General features: G+C 50.8%; 1 protein-coding gene across 2 annotated transcripts in view; it reads left to right on the plus strand.

The window, feature by feature from the left end:
- Positions 1-16,611, plus strand: part of pik3cb (phosphatidylinositol-4,5-bisphosphate 3-kinase, catalytic subunit beta) — a 29,356-nt gene extending 12,745 nt beyond the window's left edge. For both annotated transcript variants that reach the window (XM_037464136.2, XM_062561028.1), the window contains 22 exons: positions 1,243-1,441; positions 2,809-3,037; positions 3,913-4,148; positions 6,029-6,214; positions 7,746-7,913; positions 9,493-9,582; positions 9,732-9,986; positions 10,095-10,191; positions 10,432-10,562; positions 10,642-10,692; positions 11,304-11,492; positions 12,001-12,122; positions 12,329-12,472; positions 12,578-12,677; positions 13,104-13,300; positions 13,392-13,501; positions 13,587-13,665; positions 13,777-13,944; positions 14,021-14,144; positions 14,240-14,385; positions 14,915-15,047; positions 15,132-16,611. In XM_037464136.2, coding sequence (XP_037320033.2) covers positions 1,283-1,441; positions 2,809-3,037; positions 3,913-4,148; positions 6,029-6,214; positions 7,746-7,913; positions 9,493-9,582; positions 9,732-9,986; positions 10,095-10,191; positions 10,432-10,562; positions 10,642-10,692; positions 11,304-11,492; positions 12,001-12,122; positions 12,329-12,472; positions 12,578-12,677; positions 13,104-13,300; positions 13,392-13,501; positions 13,587-13,665; positions 13,777-13,944; positions 14,021-14,144; positions 14,240-14,385; positions 14,915-15,047; positions 15,132-15,269 — 3,252 coding nt within the window. In that variant the 5' untranslated portion in view covers positions 1,243-1,282 and the 3' untranslated portion in view covers positions 15,270-16,611. The remainder of the gene's footprint in view (positions 1-1,242; positions 1,442-2,808; positions 3,038-3,912; positions 4,149-6,028; positions 6,215-7,745; positions 7,914-9,492; positions 9,583-9,731; positions 9,987-10,094; positions 10,192-10,431; positions 10,563-10,641; positions 10,693-11,303; positions 11,493-12,000; positions 12,123-12,328; positions 12,473-12,577; positions 12,678-13,103; positions 13,301-13,391; positions 13,502-13,586; positions 13,666-13,776; positions 13,945-14,020; positions 14,145-14,239; positions 14,386-14,914; positions 15,048-15,131) is intronic.
- Positions 16,612-17,212: the final 601 nt, after the last annotated feature.

Consider the following 17,212-nt stretch of genomic DNA (forward strand, 5'->3'; position numbering starts at 1 on the left):
CAGCCAATCTGCCAGTAGCTGGAGCACTTAAGTTAGTGAGTGGTGAGGGAGGAGGAGGAGGAGGAGGAGAAGGGGGGGGGGGGGGCATTAGAGGCAATCAGCGCTGTCACTTTGAATGGGTGGAGTAGAGACGAGACGGAGATGGACCTGTGGCCGAGTGGAAGAGTTGATGCTCCTGGCGCTGGAGGACCGGCTAATGAGAAGAAGGCAGGTGGAAGTGGCGTGACGCTGCAGCTGTGGTCCAAGCGCACGTCCCAGGTGGAAACCAGCCTGTGGGGAGCTTTACTTTACCTTTTATTCATTTATTTATTTATTTATTTTTACACCCGCGGCTGAGGAAGCATGCAGCTCACTGCAGCTCCGCGCATTTAACATGCGTTTGTGTGTGTGCTGCTCGAGCTGCATGTCTGCACCATGTGGGTCGCATGCGCTGGATGTTGAGTCCGGTCTCAGCTGCAAACTTTCTCGGCCTTTTGAACATGTAGAGAGAGGAGTCCCCCCCCCCCCCTTTAGTAGGAGCAGCTGTTTTTGTGTTGATTAAGCACACATGTGTACTTGCACCTTTTTATGCACTTGCTAGTCTATAAAAGTGTCTGTGTGTGTGTGTGTGTGTCTGTGTATTCTGGGGGGGGGGGGTTGTTGCGTTGTCGGATGAGAGGAGGCTGACCTTTTGTTCTGTTTGCACACTGGGCATTCCTCTGAGCACTGGCCCTCTCCCAAGTTAAAGCCACCGGCCTCCTGCTGCCTCCAAAGGGACTCGACTTGTTAAATAAATACATTGTTGTTTGAAAATGTCTTATTTGTTTACCCAGAAGTGTCACCAGAACTTCTCAGCTCTGACTGGAACACTGTCCTCCGTGTTGTTTTAAGCCGGCCGCAGGTTTGCATGTTGGCTTTAGGGAGGGGCCTGGTGTCTTACTGGAACACCCTTACTGGCCCGAGCTGCTGTTTCTGGGGGAAAAAGGGTTCTGGGCCAGAACAACGGCGCGACGCCGACGTGCTGGATGCCAGTTTCTTCATGCTTTGTTGACGGGATGATACCACGTAACCAAAGCGCTGTTTTCCTTAGGTTGCTTTGTCGGCTTGTCATTCTCCTGCCACTGTAATCAAGCTTTTAAAGGCTCCGCTTCGCTCATCCCAAAAACACACCCTGCAAGCGTCCCGAATGAGCGGCTGAGAGCGAAAGGCCCCTCAATAAATCGCCTTTGCTAAAACCCACCAATCTGTCGTGTGCCCCTCCAGGTCCTTATGGTGGAGGTGGTGTGCGCTGCTGCCCTTTGCCATGCCTCCTGCCATGACAGACCTCCTGGACATATGGGCGGCCCACTCGGCCCTGGCCGGCCACGTTCTGGACCAGGTCACCGTGGACTTCCTGCTGCCCACCGGCATCTACATCCAGATGGACGTGCCCCGCGAGGCCACCATTCAGCACATCAAACTGGTGAGTGGCCGCAGATTAGTAAGACCGTCTAGTGAAATCCGCTTTCAACACACTTGAACAAAAAAAAAAAGAAGAGGCGATTGGTTGTTGCGTTTGCATGTTGCGCGTCCACTTTGTTGTCCTCTCATGACCTGTTTACCGGCTATTGGCTAATGAGGGGAAAGAAAAAAAAACATCCCACACACAGCTGGTCAGTTATTATCTGATGCCTTTGTTGTGACAGAGGTGGCTGCTGCGGCCTGCCGGCTGTTTTTGGTTTGTTTGTTTTTCCTTCTCCAGGTACCTGTTGCTTCTCTGCTTACGACAGAGAGTGTCTGTGTGTGTGTGTGTGTGACGCAGCAGATTCTGTGGAGCAGATGTCGGAATTCACGGCCTTGATGTTTTTTTGGAAGAAATGACTTTTTGAGCACGCACCCTCCAACATGTTTTCCCCAGACGTGCACAAAAGCCCGGGAGGGGGGGGGGGGGGGGGGCTTTTTCTAAACCTCTTCCCACGTTTCAGGTCTTTGAATCCATCTAAATGTCGATACTTCACGAATAAAAGAGCTCCGTTGGCACCTGTGAAAGGGCTCCGTTCCCCGAGGGAAGCTGTGTGCAGACGCTGTGCAAAGTTGCGACAAATCATAAGTCAGTGAAGCAAGGCGGGAAGAGGAGACTTAATAAATGGAAGAAGGCGGGGGGGTGGGGGGGGCATGGCAGCTTCGCACCAGGCCGCTGAAGGACTGCATTCCGTCCGTTCACGATAACCAAGATGAGGAAATATTTGCCCCGGTGGAAAATCCGCAAGCGAGTTCTGTTCCGTTCCGTCACGGCCGTCAAAACCTCAAGACGCTTTGAGTGTTCTGTTGTTCTCGCCAGAAGCCGCACGACCTCGGGCGAACGCACTGGAGCGGGTCTGTGATCACGCCGTCGGGGGGGGGGGGGGGGGGGCGCATGAGTCACAATACGCATCATTCACAGCCCAGAAGCTGCGTTGTGTTTGCCCTGAGTCACGTTCCTCCACGAGCTGACGTCACGTGTTGTTGGTTTTAGTCCTCAGGCGTTTGTTGGAAATCAAAAGAACAAAAATCCCATAGATTTCTAGTCCTCTGAGGCGGTGAACCGTTTGTTTAAACTATTAATATTTACTCACGTGTGTGGAAAAACCGACATTCTTACCCGGCAGAAACGTTCTGGATTGTGTTGTCACAGCAGTTATAACTGCAGCCATCAATTGATGGTTAAGTTGCAGGTGTTTTGATAATTGATTGAATCTGTTTTAAGGAACAAATGTCAAAACAAAAATCTACTCCAGGTAGCTTTTGGTCCCCTGCGGTTCTGTTCACTTCATCCCGGCTCCTCCTCCTCCTCTTCTCCCCCCCCCCCAGCTCTTATGGAAGCAGGCTCAGTCGTTCCCGCTGTTCCCCTCCCTGGGGGAGATGGAGAGCCACATGTTCGAGTGCGTCAACCAGGCCGCCGTTCACGAGGAGCTGGAGGACGAATCCCGCCGGCTGTGCGACGTGCGCCCCTTCCTGCCGGTCCTCAAGCTGGTGACGCGCAACTGCGGCCGAGCGGAGCGCCTGCTGGACTCCAAGATCGGCGTGCTCATCGGCAAGGGTAAGAAGGGGGGGGGTCCCTGCACACATTGCTCCCTGATTGAACCGTGCGCTGTGCCCGATAAAGGGGGGGGGAAAAAAATAAGGCCCTCGGGAGGCGGTGAGTGGGACGTCTCCATCGCCTGTCGCTGTGTTTTTACCCCGTGGGGAGCAGCAGGGGGTCGATCGGCGCCAAAGGGCCCGTCTGAGCGGGTCAAACGCTTGTTGTAAGTCAGACTTTTCAGTCATGCGTCAGGTGAAAATAATAAATACTTTCTTATTTCACACAAAGGGTACGGAGTTGGTCGTCTGTCGTACCAGCGCCGTAGTTTGATGCAAAAAACGCAGTTCCCAGCGAGCCTCTTTCCTTATTCTATGCTCCCTTTTAGACATATTATGTCTTGTTGCTGTTATGGTTTCCGACGCTTCACAAGGAGTGAAGTGGAAACGCCGCGTTGTTGTTTCGCTCTCCAGGAATACGGTCACGCGATGCAAGCCAGTGCGGTCCGTTCTTTTAAATGCAGAGGGTCATGTGACTGTTACCAGGAGGCAGCGTCCCGTTTGATAAAATAAACAAAGACAATAGGAAGAGACCCTCAGGGAGCAGAAGGGATGAAGTCCGAAACCAGACTTAACAGCGGGTCAGACTGCTGGCATTTGGATATTCGGAGGCTCTTGGTTTCTTTTACTCACTGCACAGGTGTTTGAATTCATTGTCTTTTTGAAAATGCATATTCATGCACACTAGAAAATGCAGTTTTTTGAACTCCTCGTGCTTCGTGTTCACGTGGAAAAAAACATTGATTAAACCCAATGGTTGTTTTGCTGAATCTGAGTTTTCTGAGTCTCCTCGAATCCCGCCGTGTCCTTATTTCTAACGACGCTTCCCGCCGCCAGGTCTCCACGAACTCGATGCCATAAATGACCAGGAGGTGAAGGATTTCCGCAGCAAGATGTTTCGCCTGAGCGAAGAGAGGATGCAGAAGGTCCAGATGATGACGTGCACGGAGTGGCTGCAGGCCTGCTTCTCCCCGCAGCTGGAGCCCCCGGCGGGGGGGGGGGCGGCCGTCACCGAGGGGCTCAACGACCGGCCGGCCGACCTGAAGGTCATCATCCACTTCGACCAGTCTCAGGTGAGGGACGTCGCCGCCGCAGACTGTTCATGGAGGAACGGTTGGTGTCATAAAATGCATGAAGTTTGCAGTTTCCACGTCTACTTCCTGTTAGACATCGAGGACAATCGACAACCAAGGGACAAACCTTATTAGACGAGTCGCAGGAGTATTTCTCCCTTTTACAGCCCTTCTTATTTTTGTGCGGATTGTCGTGATGGGGGAATCGGAGGCGTTCAAACGTCACGGTGGGATTTTCCGCTCCGCCTCGCATGCAAAGGGCCAGTTGATCTGGGCTTGAGCCTCTGATCCCGATGCCTCCTGGAATCCTCCCGTCGGAGGATTTCCCGGCACGGGGGGGGGGGGGGGGAGTGGAGAGAGGGGGAGGGTGGGAGAGAGGGAGACAGAGAGACGCTTCCTACAATGCTCTGCTCAGCATCCTGCTCCCCCCCCCGCCCTTTGATAGGAGAATGATGGATGGACGTCAGAGAATATAGATTAGTATGAAATACAAACCAATGTATAATAAGAGCTTAACACTTTTTAGTTCGACCGTATCTTGGGACTCGGGGCTATTTGAAGTTGTATCCATTTGCCTTACTGTAAACTGCACAAACATATAAAAAAAAAAGTCTTGAAATGAATTAACCATAATTAGGTCCTCACTGTTTAATGACTTTACGTTGAATGTTGCGGGAAACGGCCCCCGGATGGATGACCTCACGAGAGGAGGGACGCTTTGTGCTTTTAGGTGGAAAGCCTTTTGAAGCAGTGACTTTAGGTCGATGGAGGAACCGGGGCGGAAGGAATTGAATTGAATGAGAAAAATGAAAAGAAATCCATCAATGAACTCATTGGCGTGCTGCTCGTACAAACTCGTTTGAGAATAACCGTTTGACCGCTCCACCACATCAAAGAGAAGCCATGTGACTCCACCAGTCTGCCTCGGCAACTCTTTTTATTCTTTCTGCTCAGTTGTGACCGAGCCCAACCATCACAAGTCATGTGCGAACACTTAAGTGGGTCAAAACCATCAGTGAAACGATGCCGTCTCCCCGGACTCTCTCACTCACTCACTCACACACACACACACACGCACACACACACACACACACGCACACAGCTCAAGGGACACGAGCTCTGATTAAAATTAACTTTTTTTTTTTCCTCTCCTTATCTCAACTCTCTCCGACTGTCTCGTTCCAGCTGTCCGTCTCCGTCTCTCTTCTGTTATATCAATATTATTTCATTATAAAACAGATGGTCGTGTCCCTCCGGACCCGTGTGTATCAGCTTTGATCAACATCACACACACACACACACAAAATTAACGGCCATCTGCGACACGGCGCCCAGGTGGACGTTGGCAGGAAGTCTCATTTGGGAGCTGCAGGAGAGCACGTTGTGCACGGGGAGGTGTGCTGGTGTGGTTTGTTTGTTCTGAGGTGAAAAAGGACCAAAGTTCAGTGTTTTTAGAATTCAGCGGTTGGCTGACGTCTGTCGTGATGTCGCCGCGCTGTTGGTTTCGTAGGTTCGCCGTACCGTAGCGTGGCCTTTTCTCTTTGTGGTGAATTATTAATAAAGGACATTCTCACCTCCAGGAAATCATACTTCCCTCTCGGGTCAATGCTGAGCTATAAATGGAAGCGTATCACAGCGGAGCACTGGCTTGCGCATCGACACATTTTTAGAGCGCAGTATGTTGCAGGGCGAGTTCGTACTGACACGCATCAATCAACTCTGTGACTAACATGATGATGTGATGCAGCAACCTCCTCTTTGACATATTCTAGTTACGACTTTCCCAGTGAGACAGTTTCAAGCAGCAGATGTGGTTTTTAACTAGAGGGTCACGGTCTGAGCGCACCGACGTCTACTCATGTCTCCGTCTCGCCCGACAGGACTCGGCCAGCCTGAAGGTGGCGCCGTCCTGCGTCCCCTCCGAGCTGATGGAGCTGGCCCTGAAGAAGTGGCTGACCACCCACGGGCCAGAGGAGGAGGAGGAGGCGTGGCGGGGTCAGTACGTGCTGAGGGTCAGCCACTGTCTGGAGTTCCTGTGTGGAGAGCAGCCCCTGATTGAGTACAAGGTGAGTGAGTGAATGGATGAATGATGTGTGTGTTTACCAGAGGTGTGGACTCGAGTCATGTGACTTGGACTCGAGTCTGACTCGAGTCATGAATTTGATGACTTGAGACTTGACTCGATAAAACGTACAAAGACTTGCAACTCGACTTGGACTTGAACACCGATGACTCGTGACTTGACTTGGACTCGAGCCTTTTGACTCGAGAAGACTTGCTACTTCCCATGAAAACTGGGGGAAAACATTTTCACACCACCGCGCCGTGCTGTTTATCTGCATCTGTCAAATAAATGTGCGCCACCTGTATGCAGAGAGCGCGCGCTGCCTGAACAACATCCAATCACTGCAGTCCATTTGACCGTATCAACGAGACAGCTCGTTCATGGTTACAAAAATCTGGATTTTTGAACCCGGATTCAGACTCCGATGGAAATCCTCGCCAACATTATGTCAACGTCCGTTTTAAAGTAGTGTAATGAGCTGAGTTAAAGTTATTAGTTAATCAGTTATGCAGATGTTGCATGTGTTCACGTTATGCTCCGTTACCAGCTGTAGTTACGCGAGACAACCCGAGTTTTGGGGGGCCGTTTATGCGGAAGTGTTCGTTCGGCGTGGTGACGGCCAACAGTGACCGAAGTTGAGTTGTTTTATATAAATAAAGCCAGTCATCGCCTCCTTATTTACGCTGCAGCATTGGGGTGAGCGTTACAGTACTATAACACAGTCACAGTCCATCCACCGTTACCCTTCCCTTCGTAGTCTAGGTCTGTGAGGCAGCGCACCATCACCCAGGGTTCCCCGTCCCCACTATAATAAAATGACTCGAAACTAAAATGGTACGACTTGTGACTCGACTTGAGACTTGATGGCTGTGACTTGTGACTTGACTTGGGACTTGCTTCGTCTTTGACTCGACTTGACTCGGGACTCGAGGGCAATGACTTGAGACTTGCTTGTGACTTGCCTAACAGTGACTTGTTCCCACCTCTGGTGTTTACCTGTGTTTCCACCAGCAGGACTCCATGTTTGATAAAGATGCGTTGGCTACGCAGGAGGTTTTTCAGTTTGAATTGACGGTTAAACATCGGCCCACAACAGAAGAAGACGTTTAAAGGGCTTGAAACCCAGAGGCGTTTTTATTTTTTATTTGACTCTTGGTATACGAGCTACGTTTGGTTTGTTCTTTCTTTTTATTAATTGTGTGCAGACAAGCCGTGCACAACTTTCACATGTTGCGGCTCGTTGATTAATTGTTCTTCAGCTGATCCTTCTCTTCAAAGCCCCTTTTATTCGCACACGATTGCGCCTCAACGAAATGAATGTTCAACGTTTAACATGCTGCACGACCGTAAAAAAAAGGGATCGTGTGTGTGTGTGTGTGTGTGTGTGTGTGTGTGTGTGTGTGTGTGTGTGTGTGTGTGTGTGTGTGTGTGTGTGTGTGTGTGTGTGTGTGTGTGTGTGTGTGTGTGTGTGTGTGTGTGAGCTAAAACATGCACACGGCTGACAACATTTTTCTTCCCCATCTCGTGTGCAGTACATCCGCTCGTGCATGCAGGCCAAGGAGCCCCCGCACCTGACCCTGGTCCACTCCAGCACCGTCAAGGCCATGTTCGACAAGGAGATCTCCGCCATCGGCGCCGTGGTTAGCCGCAAGTCCTCCAACCCGCCCCTCCCGCTGCCCCCCAAGAGACGGGTTCCCACGGTGAGTCCGGCGGCGCGAGGCTGCGCGCTTCCCATTTCTGCGTCGTGGCGATATTTTCTATTCCACATCCGCAGATGGTTTCAGAGAGATGCTGGGGGGGGAGCGGGGGGGCTTTTTATGAGCCGCTGTCCTCGATGCGTCCTGCCAGCATTCGCCACATTTGTCAGAAAACTCCTCTGTGCAGCTGCTGCCGCCGCCTGGTGCACGATGACATCACCCCCCTCTGTGTGTGTGTGTGTGTGTGTGTGTGTGTGTGTCCACCTTTCAAATGTCAGGTTGGATTTAATTGGCCTTCGTTAGTCGTTATTCTCCCAGGATTATTAATTACCGGGCGTCTCGCTGAGGTGACGTGCGCTTTGGAAACGTCTGTAAATCTCACAGGTGTGTGTGTGTGTGTTAACTTGGGTTATATTTATCACATATAAAGATGTTAACAGTTTGAAAACACCTTGGATCTGTGCAGAGAAGGGAAAAGGAATCTCTCTTTAGCACATTTAATAAAAGACACCAGAAAGCTTTATCTATAGAGATCCCTGATTCCTCATCATTGGAGTTGATGCGTTGTTTTATCTCCTTGTCCAACTCGTCTTTGTTTGTGAAACCTTTTATGGTTTTAAGCGTATATATAATATATTATGTTAAGCGTAACATAATAAAATATATATTATATCTTATTGTGTTATTGAAGCCTTCACTGCCTGTAACACTAAGAACTAGATGAAGTCTAATTTGATAAGAACGCTTCGCTGAAGCCTTTTGAGATTGTTTTACATCTTCACTTTATCCAGTGCCCATTGAACCTCTAACTGTCCTCGTGTTTTGGCTCAAGGATAAAAGCTCCCTGGTCGCGGTTTCTACCACACGGTATGTATTCCTCTCACAGGCCGGAGCCAAAAACATTGTTGTTGTTTTGTTTTTTACGTCACATTTAGCTTCCGATTTGGCCCAAACTCACAAAACCTGCTCTCCACAACTCAAGAGTTCACACGCCCATTATATTAACTGCAATGGTGAGGTGGTGACATCTTGGACTCGCGTTTGCTTTAATGCGGTATTTGGCTCTCCCATTGTAATCAACGCCTTGTTTAGCGATTAATAAGGAGACTTTAATGAGCTCACCGCTGCGCCCACCGAGACACATGGGTGCACGCGTCACGTCTGCACACGCTCAAGGACGGAGGCGGCAGGAAGTGGGCTAGTTAGTCATGTTTCATGGACTCCACGGGTCATGTGGCGCTGTTTTTTTTTTTTTCTTTCTGCTGACTGCTGACCCATCGCAAATCCCCTCGGCCTGACATCAGGATGACCTCCCACTTGTTTTTGCTTTTTCCGTGTGTGTCTGTGGAGGAGGACACATACTTGTGTAGAGTGTGGTCATGTTTGCCTCTGCACCATGTATTTAGATACATATTTAATTGAAAGTTATACTTCCCGCACTGTTTATTTGTTTTGCACCACCCGCCATGTCCAATTCCTTTCAATGCCCAACATTTGTGGCAGCAATTGTTCCCGATTGTGTGCAATGCGCATTACGCAAATACTGCTCACTCATTGCCTTCTCCCCCCCCCCCCACTGCAGCTCGTGCAGACGTGCGTGTGGGACGTGTCCAGGCCGTTTAAAATCGTCCTGGTGAACGGCAGCAAGGTGAACGCAGAGGAGAGCGCCAAGGTAAACGCCCACAGCCTTCAGAGTGAAATCAAAACCTCTCCTGGTCCCGTTGCAATGTCACCGCATGCACTCTTGCCAAAAAAAAAAAAAAAAAAACCTGCACGCGCAACGTTGTGTAAAGATGGCGGCGGTGAATCTTTCCCTCGCAGGTCCAGGTGAGGGCGGGGCTCTTCCACGGCACGGAGCTGCTCTGCAAGCCGGCGGTGAGCAGCGAGAGCTGCGGGCGCTCGGACCACACGTGGAAGGACAGCACGCTGGAGTTCGACCTCCCCGTCTGTGACCTGCCGCGCATGACCCGCCTCTGCTTCGCCATCTACGCCGTCATGGACAAGGTGAAGAAGCAGAAGTCCACCAAAAACCTCCACATAAACAAGTACCAGACCATCCGCAAAGCAGGGAAAGTGGTAAGGAACCGACCCACCTAACCCGTCTTTATCGTACCGTCATACCATTGATGGAAGATTCATTGGTCTTTGCCCCCCCCCCCCCCTCTCTCCCTCTGTGTGGTCCAGCACTACCCCATAGCCTGGGTCAACACCATGGTGTTTGACTACAAAGGCCAGCTGAAGACCGGAGACATCGTCCTGCACTGCTGGTCCTCCTTTCCTGGTATGTCTATTATTATCTCGCTGGGGACGAGGATTTTGAGTCATTTCCATATTTAAGTACTCATTTCCTTATTCTTACTTGAAGCGGGGATCTCCCAGTTGTTTTTTCTAAATGTCTTGTGGACGTACCATTACAAAGCTTTCACCTGTACATCCATTTTTCAGTTTTCATTTATTATGTACTTGTACAAAGTGATTACTGATGTAACGTCACGTGTCCCCTGTGGTGTGTCTCACTCAGATGAGCTTGAAGAGATGCTGAACCCCATCGGAACCATTCAGACCAACCCGTACACTGAGAACGCCACGGCGCTGCACATCCACTTCCCCGAGTACATGTCCCACGCCGTCGTCTTCCCGCCCTTTGACAAGGTTTGACAGGCAGCGGTGGCGCTGTTTTTATCGGTTGTCTGACGTCCGGACGGCCCTCACTCACTTTTCATCTTCGCAGATAGTGGAAAAAGCCGCAGAGATCGCCAGGGCAAATGACTCCGTGTTGATGGTGAGTTGATGCACGGTGGGAATGGTTTCCCTCCCCCTCCCCCCCCTTTACTCGCTGTGCTATTATCTCGCGCTGCTGGTTTCCCTAGAAACCCGTTATCATCGTCCGTGGCTGGGTGTAGCTGCAGAGTTATTCCTGTCCCCTTCAAAACTACACACTCTAATCAGATTGCTTGTGTGTGTGTTTTTTTTTTCCCGTCCCGCCGGCACTCTGCTAAAAAGCCCTCTGCCGGGCGTGTTGCAGCCGGTTACGTAATGGAGCGTTGGGCAGAGGGCATGCCGGAGCACACCCCTGTAATGGGAGCGCTGTGTGTGTGTGTGTGTGAGTGTGTGAGTGGACGTACGAGCGTGCGTCGCTTTAGCGATTAACACAGGAACCGCTGGTCTAAGACGCAGTTAGAAACCGCCCCGTTTTAACATTAGTTCGCATCAACGTCTGTTGGAACCGGACTGTGCCTTGTCATTGGAGACCATGTTGGGCCTGGTGTCGCTTTGAGGCTCTCCTGCCCCCCTGTGGTGGTTTCCGGTCACTGCTCATCGTCGTCCCCGTGTCCCTTCTGTCCTCCTCTCACCCCGTACTCCGCTACGTCTTCTCCTCGTTGCTCCTCTCAGGGTCGCGGGTGGAAGAAGTTCCACATCGAGCTGAGGGAGATCATGGAGCGCGACCCGCTCTCTCAGCTGTGCGAGAACGAGAAGGATTTGATTTGGACGCTTCGCCACGACTGCAAAGACAATTTCCCTCAGTCGCTGCCCAAGCTGCTGCTCTCCGTCAAGTGGAGCAAACACGAGGACATGGCGCAGGTTAGTGATGTGATGTTGTCGTTTTTACCATTATTACTCTGTCAATTATCATAAGGAAGAATAAACTGAAACGTGTGTTTAAAGGACATTTTCCTATTTGATACTGAAAAGAACATTCTAAAATAATTCTATGCTTTGGACTGTGCCAAATAAATCATTAGAAGTACTATCAATGATTAGTGCGTTTAGGCACTATTGGCATGACATCTTTATCAGCCCAAGAATACAAAAAAGTATCATAATGTCAAACTGAAATAGCTTCTTCTCTAATGAGCCTCTTTAGCGCTAAATAAAACTGAAATGTGCTCCGTATTAAACGATCTGCTCCTTCTGGAAGGATCTGCACCTTTTGTGTTATCTTCAGCCAGGTCTGTTTTTGAAGAAGCAGAGACCAACAATTACAGCGCGCACACACACACGCACATCGCTATCTTTGACGTTCTGCGTGTGTGTGCGTGTGTGTGTGTGTGTGTGTGTGTGTGTGTGTGTGTGTGTGTGTGTGTCTCAGCTCCAGGCACTGCTTCAGGCCTGGCCCAAACTGAGTCCCAGAGACGCTCTGGAGCTTCTGGACTTCAACTACCCAGACCAGTATGTCAGAAAGTGGGCTGTGGGCTGTCTGCAGGATATGAGGTAAGCATGTGTTCCTGGCCCTACATGCTTTTTATTTTCATATATATACAAACACACTCCTCTGTTTGTTTTTGTTGCATAGTCAAGCTGTCGCATGTCATCCTCTGGCCTTGTGTGCACATCATTATGTTTACTTGCTATTTTTACTTCATCACACATCCTCACCCTGCGCCCCCTCCCCCCCCCTCTCTCTCCGTCCTCCCCAGTGAGGAGGAGCTGTCGCAGTACTTGCTGCAGTTGGTGCAGGTGTTGCGCTACGAGCCGTACTACGACTGCGCCCTCACCCACTTCCTGCTGGAGCGCGCCCAGGGAAACCGCAAGATAGGACACTTCCTCTTCTGGCACCTGCGGTGTGTACGGTCGGCCGTTTAAGAGTTTTGTGTCTAGTCGCCGGGGGGGCTCTTCTGACTGTGGCTGTGCGCGCCCCCCCCCACCTCCCCCCTCCTCTCCCACAGGTCAGAGATCCACATGCCAGCTGTTTCAGTCCAGTTTGCCCTCATCCTGGAAGCCTACTGTCGAGGCAGCATCCCTCATATTGAGGTTCTAAAGAAACAGGTGGGACACGCACTTACCCTCCGTCTGGTTTTCCTTTTTGACTCTGAAGGCCACGCTTCAGACTTTGCGGGTCGTCACACAACAACCGGAATGTTCCATCGACCCCCCCGTCACGGCGACAGCAGCCGCTTCCTCCTGCCCCCCTGACCGTGGCCCTCTACACTGTTCATTGTGACAGTCACTCCTGGGGGCTCTTCCTCCTATTTCCTCATCATTTATGTGACCGTCTTCCTGTTTGGACGAGCCGGCTCAATGCTGACAGGGTCTGTGAAAGGAGGATGAGCTCAGTCGCATCAAACAGGGAGGACTCCTCTGTTTGTTTGCTTTATTAGTGGTGCTGTGCTGTGAGGTGACCTTGAGGGGCTTGAGCACCCCCCCTCCCCGACATGAAAATGTGCCATCTAAACATTGCCCTGACTTCACCAGGTGGAAGCCCTGAGCAAGTTAAAGTCTGTGAACGAGCTGATCAAGCTGGGGACCATCAAGAACGCGCGGAGTAAGACCAAGGAGGCCATGTTGACCAAGGAGGCCATGATGACTTGTCTGAGGCAGAGCGGCTACTCTGAGACTCTGTCGGACCTGCACTCTCCTCTGAACCCCAACATCCTGCTGTCCGGCATCAAGTGAGACGATCCTGCTTCCAATGCAGAGGAACTTCTTCCTCGCTCCGTTTAGCGGTGCATAACGTCATCTCTCTCTCTCCCTCCCCATCAGTGTGGAGAGGTGTCGCTACATGGACTCCAAGATGAAGCCACTCTGGCTTGTTTACAACAACAAGCTGCTGGGGGGAGACACGCTGGGAATCATCTTCAAGAATGGGGACGGTAGGTGTCAAAGAACGGCGGCGGATGGAGAGAATGAGGGAGAGAAGCGGAAAATCCTGCATTTAAATGTTTTCTCTTCTCGCAGACCTAAGGCAAGACATGTTGACCCTCCAGATTTTGAGGCTCATGGACCTGCTATGGAAGGAGGCAAATCTGGACCTGAGGTGGGGTTTTTTAATAAACCACCTTTTTAAATTATTATTTGTATTATGTGTTCTACTTGTTTTCTGTGGGACAGCTTTGTTCGCAGTGATTAAGCCCTGCATATCTTGCAGAATCGTACCGTATGGTTGCCTAGCAACGGGGGACCGCTCAGGGCTGATCGAGGTGGTCTCGACGGCCGACACGATCGCCAACATCCAGCTGACCAGCAGCAACGTGGCGGCAGCGGCCGCCTTCAACAAGGACGCTCTGCTGAACTGGCTCAAGGAGAGGAATTCTGGGTAAGATTCCCCAAACCCCCCCCACTGCCGGAGAGTCCAGAAAACAGATGTGCTTAAAGTGCTTTTGTGTCGGCAGCGACGCGCTGGATCGGGCCATCGAGGAGTTCACCCTGTCGTGCGCCGGCTACTGTGTAGCTACGTACGTCCTTGGCATCGGAGACCGGCACAGCGACAACATCATGGTCCGCAGCACGGGACAGGTAGGACACGCGCCGCCAGTTGACCCCGCCATCGCCCCGTTTGTCCTCCGTGCTCAGCGCTCCCGCCCCTTCTCTTCCCCCCCCCCCCCCGCCAGCTCTTCCACATCGACTTCGGTCACATCCTGGGAAACTTCAAGTCCAAGTTCGGCATCAAGAGGGAGCGAGTGCCGTTCATCCTCACGCACGACTTCATCCACGTCATCCAGCAGGGCAAGACGGGATACACGGAGAAATTTGCCAGGTTTGTTCCACTTTTTATATTTAGAGGTGCTCGAGCTGCTGCTGGTGAAACCTGCAACCTTCTTATTACAGATTAGAGATCTAGATTATTATAGTTAAATTAATTTGACACAGTTGGTGGTGTGAGTCTGGCTTGTCCTTTAAATGATTAAATAGATATATTAACATGGATGGCTTACTTTAGACCATAAAAGAGAACTGGCGCAATTATGTTGAGCAGCTGTCAGTCAGCATCTCATGTTGCAGGTGGATGAATCAACTGGTGTGAGATTTATCCCAAATCCAACACCAAACATTAAAAGCATCAATAAAGGTGGAGCGAGTGGTCGCTTAAGTCCTTTGGTGCGGTGCCCTCTCCCACCAGCGGGGGGCAGTAGAGGCTCACCGTGTTCTCTGGTCAAAATCAATGTCAATCAAGTGTGTGAAAGTCTGATCGATCCGTAGTCCATTTAAGGAAGGAAGGCCGCTGAAGAGCGGGAATCATCTGAAAGGGTCGTGTTCTGGTCTAACATACATGACCTGTCTCGCAGCTTCCGTCAGTACTGCGAGGCAGCCTACTTGGTCTTGAGGAAGAACGGCAACCTCTTCATCACCCTGTTTGCCCTCATGCTGACCGCTGGACTGCCCGAGCTCACCTCAGTCAAAGACATCCAGTACCTAAAGGTAAATGATAAGTGCTCATCAGCCCCTCCCCCCCAGGTACACATCTTATCACACGGTTTATGAAATGTACCCCCCCCCCCCCAGGACTCTCTGGCTTTGGGTAAAACAGACGACGATGCGCTGAAGCAGTTCCGGCAGAAGTTCGACGAGGCGCTGAGAGAGAGCTGGACGACCAAAGTCAACTGGATGGCTCACAACGTGGCCAAGGACAACCGCTCCTAGAGGTCCCTCAAAGGGGGGGAGGGGGCAGGCAAGAGGACTCTGGGAAGGAGACATGGTAACCCCCCCCCCCCACCCACCCCCCCTTCCCCTCTGAAACAGATCACAGCAGCGCCCGCCGTCTGGCATTGCTAGAATTACCGGTGTTGTGACGTTTCTGTGGAATCCTAATGGGTGGGGGGGCTAAAGTTGGGGGGGGTTTGCGAGTTTTGCACAGGCACGGCAACAGCTGATGGAGCAGCAGCCAAAGGAAGGGAACTGAAGCCTCCGCCCTGCACACACACACACACACACACACACACACTACTAAAGAGCTGTCAGACAGGACTTGAAACGCAGCTCGTCTGGACACTGAGGAGGGGGGGGGGGGGGGGCCCTCTGCTTTAAGTACAGTGGAGAGGAACTGGTGGGTGTTGCCCACCCCCCCCGCTCTCTATCCCCCGCTGCCTCCGTGTGCCTCAAACCTGATGAGATGAAAGTATTTTTCATGAGTTTCTTTTTGCCATTTCAAGCAGCGTCTATGTGCCAGACTACTTCAGCAGTCCACAGGGGACACGGGGGGGGACCAGAGAGAAGGATGGACCGGGGGGAGGGGGGCAGGAGGCCTTCGGTCCGCTGTTTGAATCTCGCTTCATGTGAACACTGGAATGCTTTCGGAAATACCCGCACGAGAAAATAATTCTCTTTTAACGAACCAAACACTTTATTTCTTTATTTTAAATTGTCATTTCGTGCATTGTCTCCGTTGAACGTTTTTTCCAAACCCAGAGCATTATTGGACAACGCGTCGCCTTCCGCGAGTTAGCGCTCGCCCACGTGTCTTACGGTCAACAAGGACTCCTCGTGGTTTGCTAGCAGGAGATAGACGATGCATTTTAACCCGTCAGGACCAAAACGAGAGGAAAAATAAGCAACCGTTCGGTGATGTCATCGTTCACGTTGCACTTTTTAATGATCTGTGTCTGAATTGAATGTGAAAATATGTGCCGCTCTCTTAAGTGATATTTGTTTTTTGTTTTTTTATACGAGCAGGTGTGGGCGGAGTTTATCAGGAGGGACATTACACTGCGATGAAAAGCTACCTTCTCGTCTTGACACACGATGCTCCTCAGCGTCTGCATCTGTTTGTTTGTTTGTGCAATATCCGAGTACATGAACCACACCTTGCTCTATGAAACTATGATGGGGTTTTTTCTGTCGGTGCATGTGTGATGCAGCTGTATTTTGCACCACTGGCCTTAGAACCTCTCAGACACTGGATATTGTCAAATGTACAGGCTTTTATTGTTTTGCTGTTTTTTGTTTTCATAAGAGTTTTATTAAAGTTATTTTCCACCGTGCTGCATTTCCGCCTGTAGTCGGTTTCTTTGTTCTGGCTTGGGAGGTTCCACCCGTTCTGAAATATTTATGCCTGCTTGCGAGAAGCTGCGTGGAGAATGAAGAAAGTCTTGTTCAAAAAAAAAAAAAAAGAAGTGTCAAGTCAAAATTCTCGTCTCTGCAGATTTTGAGTGTAGATAATACAGTACAAATTCCTCCGAATGGCCTTAGAAGCGAGTGTACTCACCCTGAATGGTCGCATCATCGTCTGAGACTTGACTGAAGTGCAGATTATTTAATTTTTCCGAAGCCACTTCATGGAATCCCGTCTTTGTTTCACGTCTTTGTTAAACGTTTGCGCTGCAGCGCGTTGGAGGATCCAGGCCGAGCTCGCTGATCTTTTAAACGTCTCCACAAGCACCACCTCAGCGACGCGTCTCATGGCGCTTTGACACTCTGCTCCTCCATTCGTAATCTCTCTCTCTCTCTTGTGACTTTCATCATCTGATTGTGGCGGTTAACTTTACTTTTCCTTCAGCCAACCACATGGCTCAAACTCGTAGCCGTGATCCTCACTCGTCAGAGGATGGCACCGCCTCTCCATCATCATCATCATCATCGTCCCCACC

Source organism: Pungitius pungitius, chromosome 3 (genome assembly GCF_949316345.1).
Source record: "Pungitius pungitius chromosome 3, fPunPun2.1, whole genome shotgun sequence".
NCBI lineage: Eukaryota > Metazoa > Chordata > Actinopteri > Perciformes > Gasterosteidae > Pungitius > Pungitius pungitius.